This window comes from Anopheles darlingi, chromosome 2 (assembly GCF_943734745.1).
Source record: "Anopheles darlingi chromosome 2, idAnoDarlMG_H_01, whole genome shotgun sequence".
Taxonomy (NCBI): domain Eukaryota; kingdom Metazoa; phylum Arthropoda; class Insecta; order Diptera; family Culicidae; genus Anopheles; species Anopheles darlingi.
This window is the reverse complement of record NC_064874.1, coordinates 6,069,843-6,087,500: the sequence shown is the minus strand read 5'-3', so window position 1 is coordinate 6,087,500 and position 17,658 is coordinate 6,069,843. Positions and strand designations below refer to the sequence as shown.

General features: G+C 46.1%; 3 protein-coding genes across 8 annotated transcripts in view; all 3 read left to right on the top strand.

The window, feature by feature from the left end:
- Positions 1–3,594, top strand: part of LOC125951987 (elongation of very long chain fatty acids protein) — a 14,808-nt gene extending 11,214 nt beyond the window's left edge. Inside the window, exons 3-8 of the mRNA XM_049681174.1 lie at positions 815–922; positions 1,029–1,109; positions 1,222–1,384; positions 1,955–2,091; positions 2,168–2,326; positions 2,402–3,594. Coding sequence (XP_049537131.1) covers positions 815–922; positions 1,029–1,109; positions 1,222–1,384; positions 1,955–2,091; positions 2,168–2,326; positions 2,402–2,596 — 843 coding nt within the window. The 3' untranslated portion in view covers positions 2,597–3,594. The remainder of the gene's footprint in view (positions 1–814; positions 923–1,028; positions 1,110–1,221; positions 1,385–1,954; positions 2,092–2,167; positions 2,327–2,401) is intronic.
- A 778-nt stretch (positions 3,595–4,372) lies between these two features.
- Positions 4,373–12,169, top strand: LOC125951980 (uncharacterized). Its single transcript, XM_049681167.1, has 5 exons — positions 4,373–4,547; positions 4,673–4,843; positions 4,925–6,523; positions 6,706–6,857; positions 8,451–12,169. The coding sequence occupies exons 2-5, from the start codon at positions 4,761–4,763 to the stop codon at positions 8,513–8,515; spliced, it is 1,899 nt and encodes a 632-aa protein (XP_049537124.1). The 5' UTR covers positions 4,373–4,547; positions 4,673–4,760; the 3' UTR covers positions 8,516–12,169.
- Positions 12,170–15,116: 2,947 nt separating this feature from the next.
- LOC125951973 (extracellular sulfatase SULF-1 homolog) overlaps positions 15,117–17,658 on the top strand; it is a 38,592-nt gene continuing 36,050 nt past the window's right edge. The window contains exons 1-2 of one of the 6 annotated variants that reach the window (XM_049681135.1): positions 15,117–15,222; positions 16,860–17,098. The gene's annotated coding sequence lies outside the window, so the exon portion shown is untranslated. Of the gene's footprint in view, positions 15,324–16,859; positions 17,099–17,658 lie in introns of all 6 variants that reach the window. The other 5 variants (XM_049681139.1, XM_049681137.1, XM_049681138.1 and 2 more) reach the window with 5 other exon arrangements.

Sequence of the window (17,658 nt, the reverse complement as noted above, 5' to 3'; positions counted from 1 at the left end):
GCCCCGCAGCTTGGATGCAGTCCATCTGGCCTTGCAGCAGGTTCATACGCCTGCACCACGGGTGAAAAGAGAACGTACTACCAAACGGAGTGCCCGTCTTAATTCGTGCTCCTGACCTTCCAGTGAATCCCTTTCATCACACAATGATCATGGGAGTAGCTCCACTCCTCCTCCTCCTCCCCCCCCCCCCCCTACTTGTGGGGAATGTCAAAGAAATGTCCCTGAACTCGGAAGGTCGTCGGCCAACCTTGATTCCCGAATGGTGGCCACTACCCAACCTCCCGCCGGGAGTGACGCCGATAGGAATGTGATAATTAAGTACCACAACGGCCCAGGGTTCAGTGTCCATCGGCGGTGAGGGTAACAGATTGGACAAACATTCACCACCACGCGGCCCAACCCAAGAGGACCGCCCGATGATCTAAACACCAACCGGCATCAGCCAAGGTTCGCCGGCACGTTCGCATTTATGCAACCTCTGGTGGTTCTGTTAATTGGCGATATGCGTAGAGATATAGAGCTACTACGCAGCGATCATGGCCAACTGATACTGTTGCAGAAGTGTCACTTTCTATAGTGAATCATTGGAGTGGAACTAATGACATTAATAGGAGCACTCAAACTCCTATCCGCTACACTTTGTCACGTTGACAAGGTCCATAAGTTTGAAAACCTTTCCGAGTGTTTGCCGTGGGTTCCGGAAACTGTTCCTTGCTATGGATGCCACAAGCAGTGCCAGAAGCAAAAGACAAACCATAACCTCAAGGATGCACCTACCATTGTTATGACCCCTCCATAATTTTACAACCGACAGGTTCTCGGACCGAAGCTGATGGAAAATAGGAAACCATTCGAACTGCGGAAGGTGCTGATCGTCTACAACTTCCTGCAAGTGCTCTTCAGTACGTGGCTGTTTTACGAGGTACGTATCTGTCCTGCCTGTTGTATATGGACCTACGCACAAGGGTTCCCGACCGCCCTATGACCTTACTAATTGCTTTCCTTTCACTTTTCTGCCCTATCTGCAGGCGTGTGTTTCCGGATGGACTGCCGGGTACAGCTTGCGCTGCCAACCAGTCGACTACTCGAACTCACCCCTTGCTCTGCGGGTAAGTGTAGAACGTTGAACTCGCGTACTGCCCACTCTGGTGCTAACCGGATCATCATTATTCCCCGTGGGGTTTACCCGGGACCATTCTTCCATTCTTCCACCCGGTATAGATGGCAAGAGGATGCTGGTGGTACTACTTCTCCAAGTTTACTGAGTTCTTCGACACGTTCTTCTTCGTGATGCGCAAACGGTACGATCAGGTGTCGACGCTGCACGTTATCCACCACGGCATTATGCCCATGTCCGTCTGGTGGGGTGTCAAGTTTACTCCAGGTTAGTACCACCGTCACCATCAGTTAGTCTTAAAATAGCAAAACAGTCTCCTCTGCCTTGAAATCAGGGAACAAGATATTAGCTACGACCGAGCCAAACTGGTTGCTACTTTCGTTACGCCACCCCGGGGTTGCCGGGTTGGTATTTACCCAACCGGGCGTGCCATGAAATAGTGGACGATTTGCAACAACAATTCGGCAACACTACCGCTGGTGAAGGTCCATTGAAATTTTGGTATTGTTTGGAGGGGCACTTCTGCATTGATCTCTCGACAGCAGAAGTTGCGCCAAAGCCCGAAACATCGAGTGTTCGATGTAGCAATGAAGCGTAGTGAAGCTGTGATGGCCAACCGAGTTAGCGCCATCACGGTTCAATGCCGGCCTGGCTTGGGCGTTTTGTTTGCTAATTAAGTTATCATTCGAAGCACAAACAGGTTGTGGGTTGGAGCTTTTTTTTTGTTAGTTTCCCCAAAAACAACAGTTGACTTTACGCAGCTCGGCGATTACCTACAAATTGGATAAACAAGTGATGACTTTATACAAATTTGTCCTTCATTACCGCTCGACACAGGTGGTCACAGCTCTTTCTTCGGTCTGCTGAATACCTTCGTGCACATTATCATGTACGCGTACTACATGCTGGCCGCGATGGGACCGAAGGTACAAAAGTACCTCTGGTGGAAGAAGTATCTCACCGTGCTGCAGATGGTAAGAGACCGCACGAGAGTCCTGCAGAGCGCCACGAGCGAAAGCTTAATTAAATTATCTCTCTCTTCCTTCGCAGGTTCAGTTCATCCTGGTTATGACTCACGCCTTCCAGCTGCTGATCTGGAACGAGTGCAACTATCCGATCGCGTTCGCCTACTTCATCGGTGCCCACGCCGTCATGTTCTACTTCCTGTTCTCGAACTTCTACAAACAGGCGTACGCGGTGCGGAAACAGGTAAGATAGGCTTCATGCCAACGGTCCTTAATTTTGTCTAATGCGCTGCTGTTTTCCCCCACCGTCTTTTTTCAGGCCAAGAAGGAAAAGGATGAAAAGATGGCCCTGGCCAACGGCAACGTGGAGGGTGTGCCGAACAAGAACATCAGCAACAACAACAACAACAACTTGAATGGAAAGCCCGACTTTTACCAGACCATCGATAAAACCGTTGAGGACAGCTACTCGACCACGCGACACCGAGCCTTCGTGGGTTTCGGCAGTAACTAGATCCCGTAACCCGAAAACCCTGTAGGACGTGGACCGGGGGATGGGTATCTCGCCAAGCCATGCGCGAGATTGCTAATCGTAATGTGATCTTTTCACGAAATTGGAACCATTCGGAACCACCTCTCTATATATATTCTCGCCTTCCCCGATCCCAATCTGCACCCCGTTTGCTGTTCCGCTTGGTGATTCGCACCCGCGTACACGATCACAAACACCCGTTGTTATGCTGCCAGTGATCGCCCATCAATGTACTGAGAATACTGATAAACTGATACGGATGTAAGCCACCGGCGGGGCAAGAGGTGCCTGTGCGAGATTTGCCTCCGATTGTAGCATAGTAAGCCACCCTTCTGCACTCGACGCACCCAAGCACGCTCGACTCGTCCCGAACTAGTACGCTGCGTTGCCCTTTTCGTGGTTCTTTCCTTGCTTTTGTTTGTCTCAAATTTGGTGGTGATTATGTATCTTTTCTTACAGCAGCTTTCACGTCGTCCAAACTTGATCAACCCTTTGCTCACTCGATCGATAAGACGATGCTCAGCGTGAAGCATCTCGGGGGGAACAAAAATAGGAATGGTAGGGTAATTAACATACCTAGACTTTAGACCAGCGTCTACACAAAAAATAGAAACTAGAATAGCATAAGCATAGTGCATAAGGAGTCCGTGAGGAAATGGAGAAGAGGGAAGGTGCTAGTGAAGTAAGGAACGGGCAAACGAACCGCTTAGTGATGATTGCCTTTGCCACTCACGCTGCAGCCTTGGTTTAGCCTTTAAGAGATTTCTTGTACTGCTCCTGTATGCGCAGGACGACCGTTTCTACCGAAGGTACACCGGTACACCGAAACGGAGCCCTTCCCTGTCGCCAATGCAATCAAAGATATGAGTCGATACCGCGAGGGGAGATTTGACGATCTTCATCGTAATGCACACCAATCAAATCATCATTTCATTTTATGAATAAATCGATTAAAAATAAATACATCGAAGAAACTTGTACAGCAGATGGTGTCGCGTATGTTCCTCCAATCTGCTTCCCAGCGGCGATATTAATCGGTTCGTATAATTAAGATTCATTAAGACAAGGTTTAACAAGGCATTCCGAAATCAATTATGCTTGAATGGGGTAACATAATGACCTTGGCGTAACGGCGCTTTCAAGGCCACGTGACCGACGGATCATGTTCACCAGTTAGGTGAATAGATTATGCTTTTTACTTGCTGTAATTAGTGGCCGACTGGTTCAAAGGTCACGAAGGTCCCACTAGAAGCATGGAATCGATTATCCAAGCTATCGTCCTTGCTCGTCGGCTAAGTTTAGTCGAATGGCCTACTTTATTGGAGGTTTTCAGATTACATCGGGTATGAAAATTTATGTTTTTTATGTTCCTTCTAGTGTTTTTGCTCTACATTGTGCTTTAAGCGGAGCGGTGGTCGCCTAACGAGCCGTAGTTTTCGTCACTTATCCTTAAACCAGGCCGCTCATTTTATATAAAATAAAGAATTAAATGGCTTAAACAATTGCGAATAAGCGAACTAAGCCTGATAAAGCACTTGAACGTTTTCGGAATTTCTTCGTAAAAATCCAATCTAATATGGCGACCAGAAAAGATGTATGACCCCATCTGATAATTCAACCCCTTGCCGGTCGCACGCACACACACGCGATTTTCGTGTACGTACACGATTCGCTTCGTAGTGTTCGTGGAGCAAGCGCTTGGCCTGTGAACCTTCCGGAACGCTACCTACAGGCTGTCCCACGCGTTTCACCCGTTCCGCTGCAGAAAAAAGGAAAAAGAAAAGGGACGCCATCTTGTGAGTCCGGGCCGGTGAAAATTTTTGGAAAAAGTGTTTGTTCGTTGTTAAGTGGCGCGTTTCGGGGTTCGGGGACACGCAAAACAGTGAATTACATGCGGGGAAACTGATTTTCCCTGAGAAAACGTGGCAAACAGGTGAATAGAACGAAGAAACGGGCTCGGGGTTCCCGGAAACGCCGGGACTTGACCTCGCAGAAGATCCTTTTCGAATCCGAAAGCACCCGTCCTCGCCGTGTATTGATTTTTCTCTCTCTCTGCAGGGTGACAAATTAAAAAGCGAAAAATCGAAACCGAGAGCGGCGTGATTTAGAAGGAGTTAAGGAAAGCATACACCCAAATAATTCACAAATGATGGAGATGTCAGGCCCTCCGAGGGGAGCCTATCGCGGGCGGGGTGGGCCTCCACGAGGCGGCTACAGCGACCGCGGCAAGTAAGTGTTCACCTCCCTCGATTGCCACCTCTCCTCCGGATTTATTATTTATCTCTTAATTTCCTTTCACCCCCTCCCTAGCTCACCTTTTTCCTTCAGAGGACGTTCGCGCGGTGGCGGTCCACCGGGGATGGGTGGTCCGCGCGGTATGGGCATGGGCGGTGGAGGACCACCGATGATGCGTGGTGGGGGTGGTGGCCGTGGGGGTATGATGCGAGGCGGTGGTCCCGGTATGGGGCGGGGGATGGGTGGACCGATGCGCGGCGGAGGAGGACCTCCGATGTCCCGTGTTAATCCGTACGGTGGCCGACCCATGGGTGGTGGAGGGGGTGGTGGCCGTTCTGGCGGATACGGAGGAGGACCGCCGGCCTCGATTGCGAATGGTTCCGGCAGTGGTGGTCCTCCGGCTGCGATTGCAGCGGCCGAGAATGGCGGTGGTGACGCCGGAGGTGTTAAGGGAGGACCGGAGGCGAACGCTGCGGCAAAACCCGTCTCCACCACCGGCGGACCCGCCGGAGGACAGAATAATGCGAACGGTGGTGCTGGAGGTGCTTCGAATGCCACAGCCGGAGGAGGCTCGGGCCAATCCGGTGCGGCCGGAGCGAGCGCAGCCGAATCGGAACACATGTCACCGAAACAAACAATCAAGACGGCCGATTCGAGTAGCCTAGCAACGGTTGCCCCGCAAGAGTCGTCCATTCAATCGACACACTCTTCGTCCGCTCCGTACTATTCGTCTCGCGGTATGGGACGGGGACGTGGTGGAGGTGGGTTCATGTCGCGTGGTATGGGTCGCGGCCGCGGAGGCTATGGAGGCGGCGGGGGTGGCGGTGGTAGTGGTGCCGGTGGAAATGGAGGCTGCGGTGGGGGAGACTATGGAGGCCCGAGACCGTTCCGTGGCGGAATGGGTGGTCGTGGACGGGGTGGCAGTGGCTACGGTGGAGGCGGTGGCGGTGGTGGTGGTGGCTATGGGGGAAATTATGGTGGTCCAAATGGCGGCGGTGCTGGAGGATATGGTGGCGGAGGGGGAATGGGAGCAGGAGGTGGAGGAATGGGTTGTGGTAGCGGTGGAATGGGTGGTAATGGAGGAGGAATGGGTGGTGGAGGGGGTTATGGTGGAGCACCACCCGCATCCTACAACCCCATGGGTGGTTACGGACAAAACAATGGTGGCGGTGGCCCCGTTGGCGGTAGTGGTGGAAACTACGGTCAAGGACCTCCCCCACCCCGACAGTTCGATAATCGCCAGGGTGGAAACCCATCCGCTGTACCGCCCATTAAACGTGGCGGAATGCCTGGGGCCGGTGGACCACCGGGATCGAAGCGTGGCCGCTATGACGCTGGACCACCAAGCCGTGGCGCTTTGCCCCCGAAAGCGATGCCACCGCATCATGGATCGGCCGCACCGCCGGTACCCGCTTACAGTGCTCCTCCGCAGCCGATGGCCAACCACGGGGGCTACAGCGATCCGAATGCGCATGCGCCACCACCACAAATGGAGCATCAATATCAGCATCCGGCACCGGCTGCCAATACGAGCGGTTACGGCAGTGCTCCGGCCCCTCAGTCAGGCTATGCCACCAATGGCTACGGTCAGGGTTCGTACGGTACGACGACAATGGCCAGCACGGGTTACGCGACCACCGGCAACGAGTACGACACAAGCCACTACGATTACAGGTATACAGCAGCTCTCTTCAGCCCTTTATGGCAGAGGCCACGTGCTTAATCAAGCTCCAAGCTCCTGTTTGCTATCGCTTTCGTTGGTGCCTGAGACCAGTTCAAAGCTAAACCTGGAGGAACACTCGTTCCCGTTCTTTTCTTTTTTCGTTTGTCTTTTCTTCGCTCTCTTTCTCAAACAGCAACTCCACGGCTTACGATACACGCTACCAGTCGGGATATACGCAGGATTATAGCCAGGCATACGGCACGACTGCCGATTACAGTGCGGTATCGACCGACACGTACGCTACTCAGCAGTACGATGATCGCTCGACCGCCTACAGTGGTTACGGTAAGTAATGCTCCACTTTTGGGTTTCCTGTTTCCCCTGTTTTTTGTTTCACACTAATCTCCATCCCTCTACGTCCCTTAACGATGTCGCTCTTAGTATCCCCTTTCACAAGAAAGATTCAATATCATTTTGCCTCATATCAGTAGTAGAACGAATCTTACACGCGACTAGGATAAGTAAAGAGATCATCTGTCTAGAGAAAGATTCACGACTCAGGATAGTAAAGAATCGGTTCACAAAACAAACAAACTAGCAATGCTGCTGGTGCTATAACCGATAGAGGAACAGAACAATGGTTCTCCCTTTATAAGATTACCAAAGAAAATAGAACCGACGAACGTATCGAAATTATCGATTGTGCTCGAAATCACACGATTCTGCTTATGTTATTTTTCGTTTTTCCGTTATTAAAACACTAGAAACAAACGCGCTAGGCAGCAGTAATGCTAGCTGGAAACGATCGTAGTTGAGATTTGAAAATTAGATGACAAAAAAAAGCAAAGAAAGTTTGAATTGAACAATGCAAGGGCCAGCCACTGGCTCTATACTCTGCTGTGATAATAAAATGGAAACAAACATGAAAGTACTGCGCCTGTGATAAAACAATTTACTACTAACCACAAAACAACTAATCGAAAGACCATGGCAATCGCGGGATAAAATATATTTTACCAATGAAAATACCAAACTCGAAGCGAATGATACTCGATGAAAAACACACACACAAGCACCAACAATGGGGTGCAAAGAATCGAAAAACGAACAGAAAAATACATATCAATGCAATAAATTTGCAAACTTAATCGTATAAAGAGCGACAGAATCAGCGATCTATCACGCACTAAAGTGCAAACGAATTTTTGAAACTGCGATTAAAAACAAGAAATCGAAACGATCTCTGACCAACAAAAGTTTACCGAAACTGATAAGTAAAAAAAAGATAATGAAACAGAACCAATCTCGTTTTTGTGCCAGCCTGGCACGCACGCTAACCGAGGCTAGAGAGAATGAAAACAAAGAGTTTAGAAGGGTATCTTTGTAACAATATTATGCGCATTTGTGACATCTTCAAACATTCTTCGATAAAGACTCATGCAACTCAACTGCGATCGTTTTGCGAAATAGACATGTAGGATTTTATCTTTTGCGTTTTATAAGAAGTTTTGTGTTGTCGGGAAAAGTTAAAATGATAAAATTTACTACGCGCACCGAACACATCACCAGCAACCACCGCGGGGCGGCTATCAAGAGACCAACTTCCCCACTTGGACCATTCCGAGAACACGTATAGGAATAGGAATTTCAGGGAATCTTTCTACCACGTCATTTTTATGCTTTTATTTTGTTTTTATTTTTTAATTTATAAACTTAATGACATAGTAGATCGCAAATTTCCTCACTAAATGATATATAAGAGCTGTATGTGGATTGCAATTAATCAGAAACATCGACAAATAGCATCTAGAATTTCTTTTTTGCTCTCTCTTTAAACTGCATATATTATACTTCACCTCTTTCGAATCGATCGAATAATTAATATGAAATCTTCTGCACCATCTCTCAACTGAACCTGATCAATCTCATCTTCCATAGACACGCAAGCGTATTCGCAGGGCTACGCAAAAACTGACCAATACGCTCACAGCGCTTACTATTAAACGTCTTGCCGGCAAAAGGCAAAGGGGCCGAATGGGTCCAAATCCAAAGTAATCACAATAATAGTACACAGTGATCAAGGCGGAGGAAGAGGAAAAAGAGGAGAGCGCACGGTAGAAGATGGAACGGTGAATAAGAGCCAACGAGAGTCAGCATAATGTAGAAGCACCAGTGGGTCTATATCTTATATCTTATGCTGCTGGGTAAAACAACAAAACTAAGGCAAACCGTGGCATTGCACAGGCGCTATCACCACCTCTCTTCTCCAATCTACCGGTAAACAAAAAGGCTCTCCCAACGGATCTACACAAAATCCGAGACAAAATGGAATCCTGATCCCTCCAACGATGGATCAAAAATCGCGAGAAACCGGAGTAGAAAGAGAGATCAGTTTGGTCGACAAATGAAATATTAAGATGATGACGATTGGTGACCGATCGAGATCGGTTCATTTTACAGAATCTAACACGCGAGCGTAAAAACTTTGGTACGGAATTCAGAAACGAACATTGCGCATATTAAACACTCTTCTCCAACCATCTTCAAGAGATTCAACGGCGTTTAATCATAAGAAAAGGGCGCATGCGAGCGTTCAAAAGAGTAGACACCACACACACTATCATAGGCATGGTACACAACGGGGAAAACTATTGATTAAGTAGATCCTCCTGTGCATCATTAGCACTACGGAATGTCCGTAGAACAGTCAGTGGAAAGTTAGGAAGGTATCCTTTGCAGTACGTGTCAGTACGGAATGTTTTTCGTAGCGATGAGTAGATTAAGTTGTACGGAAGAAAGCCATTTCACGCAGTCTAGTAATTAGGAGTAGGATTAAGTTACAAACATTTAACTACACACAAACAGTGACAGTTCCATACGGAATGCGATCGCAACTAGTAGTCGCCATTACGTCTGCGCTACTCTATTAATTTTAAATTTATTTATAGTTCCTTTAGTTGGAATGCTTGAACACAGAGAAAAGCATGTCTATCAAGTTCATTTCATTAGCAAGCAACAACAGTAACCGAAAGATAGTGGATGCAAGTGTGTACAGTTTTATCAAATAAGATGCAAAATGGATTACGAAAATTTTACAATAGGTAGCGATAGTAGGAAAACCGATTATGATTGACTACCGAGTGCGATTTAATTCGTTTGTTTTATTAACTACCGGAAACTATTATCCGATCAATTCAGCCAGTCACAGTCAGTTCAGCCGGAAGTGGTCAGGTGCGCGTGTGTGTATTTGTGTAGAATTAAGAAACATTATTCATGCAGAAACATACAGGCACTATAAAAGATAGAAAATGAAATGGCACGTCTCACTGGCGGCAGCTAGGAATGCATGGCACACAAAACACAATTCTAATATGTTCGATGGCGAAAATGGCTGTTGTATGTGCAGAACAGCAGAAATAAACTGCACTTGGAAGCGAAGAAAAAGTGGTAGGAAAAATTAACTTCTTTTGCAGGATAGTGGAAAATTAAAGACAGAAGCGCATCTCTCAAATAGTCACAAGGATACGATCACCATTGGTCAGAGGATCACAGGAAATGGCGGCACAGGCGTCTGTGCGTGTGTGCGTATTGAATGTGCTGTATAGTAAAAACCTAGAAGAAACATGAAGCAGTAAACTTAAAGAAGATCTTTAACAAAAGTAATCCCGAATAAATTTGGTAACAACCCAAAGACACGCTAATTGAGAGAAGGTAAACCGAAGGAGAAGCGTTTCATTACCTTACGGACCTTTGAAAAGACACACACGACACACGAAACAACAGAAAGGACTGAATTCTTCTACCCTCTAATTGAGAAGCTCTTGGCCTTGGTATGACCTGGCCTGGCATTACCTGTCGCATGATGCACATTGGTGCAGGATCTCGGTCTGCGTACCTTCTGAATACGATGTATGGTAACGAGTTTGTTCCAATAGAGTTCTTCCAATGTAACCTACCACCCCTGACTAGACAACACTGTCTTCGTCGTCATCGTACCTGATGAGCGAGCTGCTAACCAGACAGAGAACGAAAATGAGAAAATAAAATCCCTAAGCGAAGGGTATTCTGCGGTCTTCTACAATCTTCCATACATACATATACATAATATCTATAAAAATTTAACTACTCTAGCAGGAACACATCTTTCGTAGCAATCCGATTGGGTGAGCATCTGACAAAAGTGATCGATCGCAACGATCTCTACTACTAGCGGGAAGTTGGTCGAAAAACGAGGGAAAGCAAATGAACATAAGACGGACCCAATATGGAAAGCAAAACTCTACAACAAGCAAAAGCTTAAGAAAAAATTGAAAGAACAATCTAAGAGCAACGTCGCATCGTCGGCACACAACCATCTGAGTTGGAACGAAAAATTCGATCAGATTACAGGGTTCTGATCCTTGCGTTCAAGTGAAGCAATCAAGTGATGATCCGCGTCTTATGCATATTGATTTTCGCAACATTAAAATATACATCAAATGAATACGACTTTTAGCAGTGGGAAGGGTTGGGCTCAAGAGAAAACTACTGCTTTTATATATTTATACTATATCGCTAGGGGTTTCTGCACCCTTTTTGGGTCGGGCTACGTCTACTCTAGCGTTTGGTTTGTGATCAAGAAACCAAGAATTCTATGCTTCAACAATTTCGAATAGAAAGTAAGCTCGATATCGGGGATTCTTATATTAATGACGAATGGAAACCGGAGAGACAAAAAAGGGGATCATTGGCGTGGGTTATAGTGTTAAGCAAAGACGGTCGACTCATCGAAAGGTAATTATGAATCAATGCAATTACATGTCTCTTCGTGTATAATGATAACTTTGGAGGGAAGGGGCAGCAACAACCTAGACTGATGCTATTCTACGATAAACGAAACTACAATAAGGAAAGTTGCTGCTGCTGAGGGATTCACCATCCCGCGGGATGGTGCTAAAGCAGCATAACTACCTAGCATGTAAAGCATTGGGATGCTGAAATGGATTCAATTATGATAAAGAATGATGTAAGATGGTAAGAGGTTGAAAACCAATATAAACCTTAAATGGGATTTGGGGAAGGGTGCGTATTTTCTGCGTTCGGCGTCGGAGGTTGGCCACCTCTAGACGGTCGCGGTTTACAACGACCCAACAAGCGAATACCGGAGAACATTCCATCGAAGTAAGATTAGAGGCGATCGCACGGAAATAAACATTCCTGCAGAAGCGATATCGATCGGATGGTGGGTGATGATAATGCAACAGAGAGCACCGGCAGGTAACGATCCTTGGTTGATCTGTATGGTATTGAGTATGATAAGATATACATAAATGGTTTTTCGTTGACTAACGTAAGCCCACGGAAATGGCAAAAAATCCGAGTATGCCACAGCATTAACAAAGTTTGCTGTATTTTGCATTAAGTATTAAGATGATGAAAGGGGAGGGTAACCAAAGCGGCGCTCCGCCGGGGAGGATAGGAATTGTTTTTGGGGAATCCGAGGTGTGGTTCTTCTACGGACGTGAGCTTGGTATGTTTTATTTCAGCGTTCGACTAACCTAGCATTATCTAACAGCGGGTAAGCATGACTAAATTAGTTTCCAGCATCCTGCAGCAGCATCTTCCCTCATCCGGCTCAACGTTTGTTGTTTCAATAAAGTAAATAATGGCAATAGAATTATGATTTCGTTTTCTTCATTTCCTTGCGATACTTGTTTTGTGGCAAAAGAACTGCGGTAAATCAGTTTAGTTTCGGTAAGTAGGCATCATTCGTTTTGGCTTTCGGAAACCCCTTTTTTCCGCGTTCCCCTGGCTGGAGCAACCGGCAAACAGGAATCCCCGCGAGGCAATACACCGTCCTAAATAGGTGGACATGTTGGCAGATTATTTTCTTGTCCAACAAAATATGAAATAAATGCGAAAAACTGAAAATAATAAATTGTAAAATCAGAAATTTACCCAAATTTTTTTTTCCGGGAACGCCCGATGCCCGGGAACGGTTCGGAAAGTGGGACGACACGCACACTAACACGCGTTCGTGTAAAATGCATGCATGTGTGCGTGTCGTGTGCTTGGCTATATAAGCGAGACGCGGCCGTTTTTCTGCCTTTTCCAAAAACAATCTCGGAGTGAGCGGACGTGTGCTTCGCGGTCCCGCGTTTGTGGGACCGGGCGGTGGCGGAGGTGAAACGGTGATGAAGTAAATTTTCAACGGATTTCGGAGTGTGGAATTTTCCAAGTTTTCCAAGTTCGAAGGAATTCTGAAGGTGCCCATCCGAAATTCCGTGCCAAGAAATTCGTGGAACATCGTGTGGTTTTCAACCGTTGTGCGTGTGTGCCACGCGCTGCGACGTGAAAAAAGCCTATCAAAGATGGCTGCTGCAGCACGCCGGTACCGCGGCGTTGAATTACGGCATCGCTTGGTCTAGCAGGCGTCTGCTAACCACGTGCCCAATTCTCATCTTTAAACTTTTCACATCGAATTCTGTGAAACCGCTTCAACCTACTTTAACGTTCAGGTAAGTTCATGTTTTTTTTCGCTTTTGCTGCAATTCCGTCAGTTTTGAGTGCCTGCAACTAACGCGAAAATTTGGTGTCTTTACAGAATTATGAACGTACTTTTGTTATACTTGCCTTGGGCAGCGTCGACGGATATTCTTAGCGAGGAGATGGCGTACCGATTTTTTCAACCTGAGCGTCGTTCGACTGATCTCGAGAGCTGCGGAAAGCGGCCCTTGGATTTGGTTAGGAGCGGCTCATCGTCCGGAATCCGGCTGCATTGACTACTCCGTCGTCCTGTTTCCTGCTTTTTTTTTATAATGCTTCTATCGACGATAATCTCAACCATTCTAATTTCGGATGTTAAATTAGTAGTAACACTACATCCCCATGCGTAAACCTCGACATTTCTGATAGCTCTTCTTGAGCTCAACCAAACGAATTTCGGATATTACTAACGCGAAAACAACTACAATAGTGTGCATTGTTTAATATACCGGTCAATGGTTAAGTGCGATGCGCGTATTTAAGCATAAACTCGCGCTTAAGGATGGAAGATTTCATACAAATCATGTGCCACTTTGCATCCATTCAATTGGCCGTCTTTTTCTTCAACGTTCATTCAGGCAGTTTTAGATATATTCGATGAATATCCGTTGTGCTGTGAATGTTTATGGAGTATGAAATAAACGAATGAGTAACCGGAATCATATTCTTTTATTCTGTAGAATCATTTATGAATTAGATCATCCCATTGTCTCGATGGTTAGTACTGGCTGCAAAAGGGTGAAACATGGGAGGCTTCAGCCCTTACCGGCTGATCAAATAACGAAATAAACTTTCTTAGTGCATCTTGTTTAACAGGTTAATTCTATCGCTTTCGGGAAGTGGTTGATTAAAAGATATATTTCAACATAAATGTGTGGTTTATGTTACTATCCCTCGAATTAGATGGACTTTACAACACCGCAGTTGATTAATCCCGATAATGTTAGTAGTTTCCCTATTAGTCTTCATTGAATCAAGCGCACCCAAGAAAAGTCACCAAAGAAAACCACTAAGGTTACTTGATCTAGTCTGTAACTGCTATTTAAAGATATTTAAAGAGAAGATGAGAATTTAAAATCATTTATTATTTATTTCTTAAATCGCTAGCGAACGTTCGTAACGGAAAACTCCCATAGTGCCGATCCACTCGTTTCTCTCTCCGCTCTCTTCCACTCGTTTTTCTTTCCGCTCTCTCGAAGCGAAGCGTAAATTTTCGGATAAATTTACAAGTTAATGCCAAAACGTTTATTTTTAAATCTTCGTCAAATCTTCGACATTGGCCGGGTGTAAGGGTTAAAAATAAACGTTTTGGAATTAATTTGTAAATTTACAAATAACGCCAATCGCTAGAGGATAAGTGCCGGAAACGAAAAATACCAAAACAGCGAGTCGAAATGCCCGAAATTAATTATTAGCCTGAGTTTGAACGTTGTGAATTTCCCCAAAGTAGACTTTTGAGTTTGAAAGTAGCCTTTTGAAAATCACGAACCCTTTTCTCGGGATCTGTTCGAAGACGTCGAGAAGCAGCGCAAGTTTGGTTCGTCGTCGTTCGGGTTTCGGGTTCGGGTGCCGAAGGTGAATTTTAGAAAAAAAAAGTTGAAAGTAGACTTTTTTGGCCCCAAAGTGGTAAAATTCCGAAAGTAGAGTTTTAAAAATCGCTATAAATTCGCGGTTTTGCCCTTTTCTCGACCGGAAAAAACACCGACATGAAGCTGTGATTATTGAATTTATTTTGTTATTATTTTAATATTGTGATTGTGACTGTGCTTAAAAAAAAAGAAATTTGTGAATTTAACTGTGGATTAGATTTGTTCAATTGTGCTATTGTAAAGTTGCTAAGTTTTGTTTAAGTTGCTTCTATATTCGAATAACCGACGAAACACAAAATCGGTCCACACCGGGGCACTCCCCGGCAACACCGCGAAAGCAGCTGTCGACCAGCGGTACGAGGGAAGCCAAGAATTGTCAACCCTTTTCTCGGGATCTGTTCGAAGACGTCGAGAAGCAGCGCATGTTTGGTTTCTTCGAGACCCGACCGTCGTTCGTCGTCGTTCGTCGTCGTTCGTCGTCCTCGTGGTCGGCCATTCAAAATTGTTCCGTTGGCGGATGAGCACGTGCTGCTCGTTTCAATTTTACAGGGCACAGCCACCCTTTATTCGCGTTTCTCTGTGTTTCTCTATACCTGGTATACCTGTTCCCGATTTGTGCGTGTGTACATTCTGTCGGTGATGGCTTGTTGGTGCATCGCGGCCTCGTGTATCTAGCGCTAGAGATTTGAATTTGAAAGTAAAGTTTTGATAATCATTAAAATCTCAAAACGAGTAAAGTGTTTTTGTACGAAGTGGAGTGAAGTGGAATTGGAAAAGATTCTTTTAACACAAAAAGTTTCCCACAACCGGTGGCCAAGTGCGGAGCGGCTTCATCTCGCGAGATTTCGTTGATCGTGCTTCTGGTGCTGATCCTTTTGGATGCTGGTGCTCGATCGTGGATCATGTTTTCGGTTTACCGCGTTACCAGGGACGACAGTGAGAGCGAACTAGAGATGAAGCGAGAGAGAGAAGGAAAATTATGTTAAGGAATGTTGCCCGAGGCCCATCGAATTAACTTGTTTGAGACAACATTAAGTGCGGGCCTAGTACTGGACTGTAGAGCCGGCACAAGCAAAGAACGATCGTTGGTTTAGGTTTTTGACTCACTAGTGATTGTGTAATGGTGTTACTAAACTAATCAACGGAAAGCAATTAATTAAGATGTTACGTTAATGTGCTGGAGCAGCTGTTGCGTTCCATTCCTTTAAAGTGAAATGCTCGAGGTTAATGATGATGATCAAAGAATCCCATATTAGCAAAAGGTCCTTGCTTTCCTTGCACTCTTCATCGATTTGTTATCCTTGTGTGATGCCTCGCAATCCCATGGGAGATGCATCGAAATGCGCTGTCGTAAAACGCTGCAACAGCCGGCTCGCTTGCCGTCGAGGGTTTAGTGCAATGTGCTTATGATGCCGTGCATCGACCGTGCCTGGAAGGCATCAGGAGCCGATCAGCGCTGGCAACCCCTTTTTGGGTAGGGGAAAATGCAATGAATATTTGATTCAGCTTGATTCCACGAAGGATCGGGTAGCCATCGTCCCCGAAAGCCAATGGCCAGCGGTTGCCTCGGGTTCAGAGGGCAATGGTCAGGCGAACAGGAGGAACAGAATTCGAACAGGATGCTGCCAACATAAGTGCTCTACAAGGAGGAAGCACACCGTTCCGGGCGGGCAATAAGTGTGAAGGTCATCCACCTTGTATCTAGCGGATTTCGTTGTCATTGTTAACATCTTGATAAACAGCCAGCTCTGTTCGGGGATAGCAAACACCAAGAAGCGACAACTTTTTGAATCAACGATAACCGTCCATGCCTGTAACTGGTCATTCATTCATCGGATCGTGCCTCCGGACCGGCTGGACCGAGTGTGCAAACCAACCGTGGCATCGTCGGCTAAGCTCATCGGCTAACTCATGGGGCATCCCCCGCGGGGGGGAAGGCCTCCACTGGTCGGCATCCAGAATGTGGCGAATGTTAGGGACCGTTGCGTAGCGGATGCTGCATTCCTAGAGCTTTTTGCTCGGGAGTTTTTGCGATTTTGTTTTACCTTTCTGCGACATTCCACCTTTTTCGACTTCTTCGCTTCTGGTTTCTGTCCATTTCTCGGTGGCTGAGACCGATGCATGGCCGTTGGTATCATGGGAAGCACGTTTGCGGCGCGAGATGTATGTGAGAGCTCATCTTGGACCGCAGAAGTTTGACAGTAAATTAGTTTTTATTTTACGATTTCCACAGACGCTGACTAGTTGATGTACATTAAGAAGGCTAAAGTTATGAGTGTTGATCGTGGTTGTGCTTGTGCAATGATCTGAGAAATAAGAGATTCCTTGTTTTAGTTATATTGCTGATAGTGGTGTGAGCAGAAGCTTGAAAGTGAAGTGAAAGACATCGAGCTAGGATGTACCGGGCATCAAGATGGTGAGGGGCAACCCAGCCAGACACACACAGAACAGGTGAAGCCTGCCTTTTGTTAGGTAAGTAAGGACAGTTTACTGGTTTCTCCTTTTATGCTAAGCTGTGCTGATAAAGTTCAAACTACTAGCCACAAAAAATATGTCAAACAAAGAGGAAAATTTCGACAGAATTTGTTGCATTCGCAAATTGTCCTCGTTATGATGAATTTGATCCATAAAAATGTACAAACGCGAAATTGTATAAAAAAAGGCTGCAATAGGACGGAAAAAATGTATAAAACAATGGCTTACGACCGAGAAACATAAGTCATTGGGAAAAGAAACAAAAAAACAAGAAAATTGAGTAAACAAAAAGTTGCCAAATTTGATTGCAATCAATGCAGAAGAAGGGAACACAGCAAAAGCAGCCTTGGAACCAGGAACTGACCGAAAACGGTGTGTTTCCCTGACGTAAGCACTGGGCCGAGTCAGCACTGGCACGAGTGCCTTAGCCGCCGGTTATCCTTGGCTCGCGGGCAGCTCGAGGCTCACATTTCCATCGACGACGAATTAGCCAATTTTTGTCTACGTTCGCTAATGGCTCCGATATGCTCCCGTATGTTTATTTTAATTTTCCTGCT

What these genes read in the sequence shown, in the direction of transcription:
- LOC125951980 (XM_049681167.1), top strand. Translation starts at nt 4,761, where the DNA reads ATGATGGAGATGTCAGGCCCTCCGAGGGGAGCCTATCGCGGGCGGGGT. An exon ending in ACAAGCCACTACGATTACAG is followed by an intron (nt 6,524 to 6,705) that starts GTATACAGCAGC and finishes TTTCTCAAACAG; the next exon opens with CAACTCCACGGCTTACGATA. An exon ending in GACCGCCTACAGTGGTTACG is followed by an intron (nt 6,858 to 8,450) that starts GTAAGTAATGCT and finishes CATCTTCCATAG; the next exon opens with ACACGCAAGCGTATTCGCAG.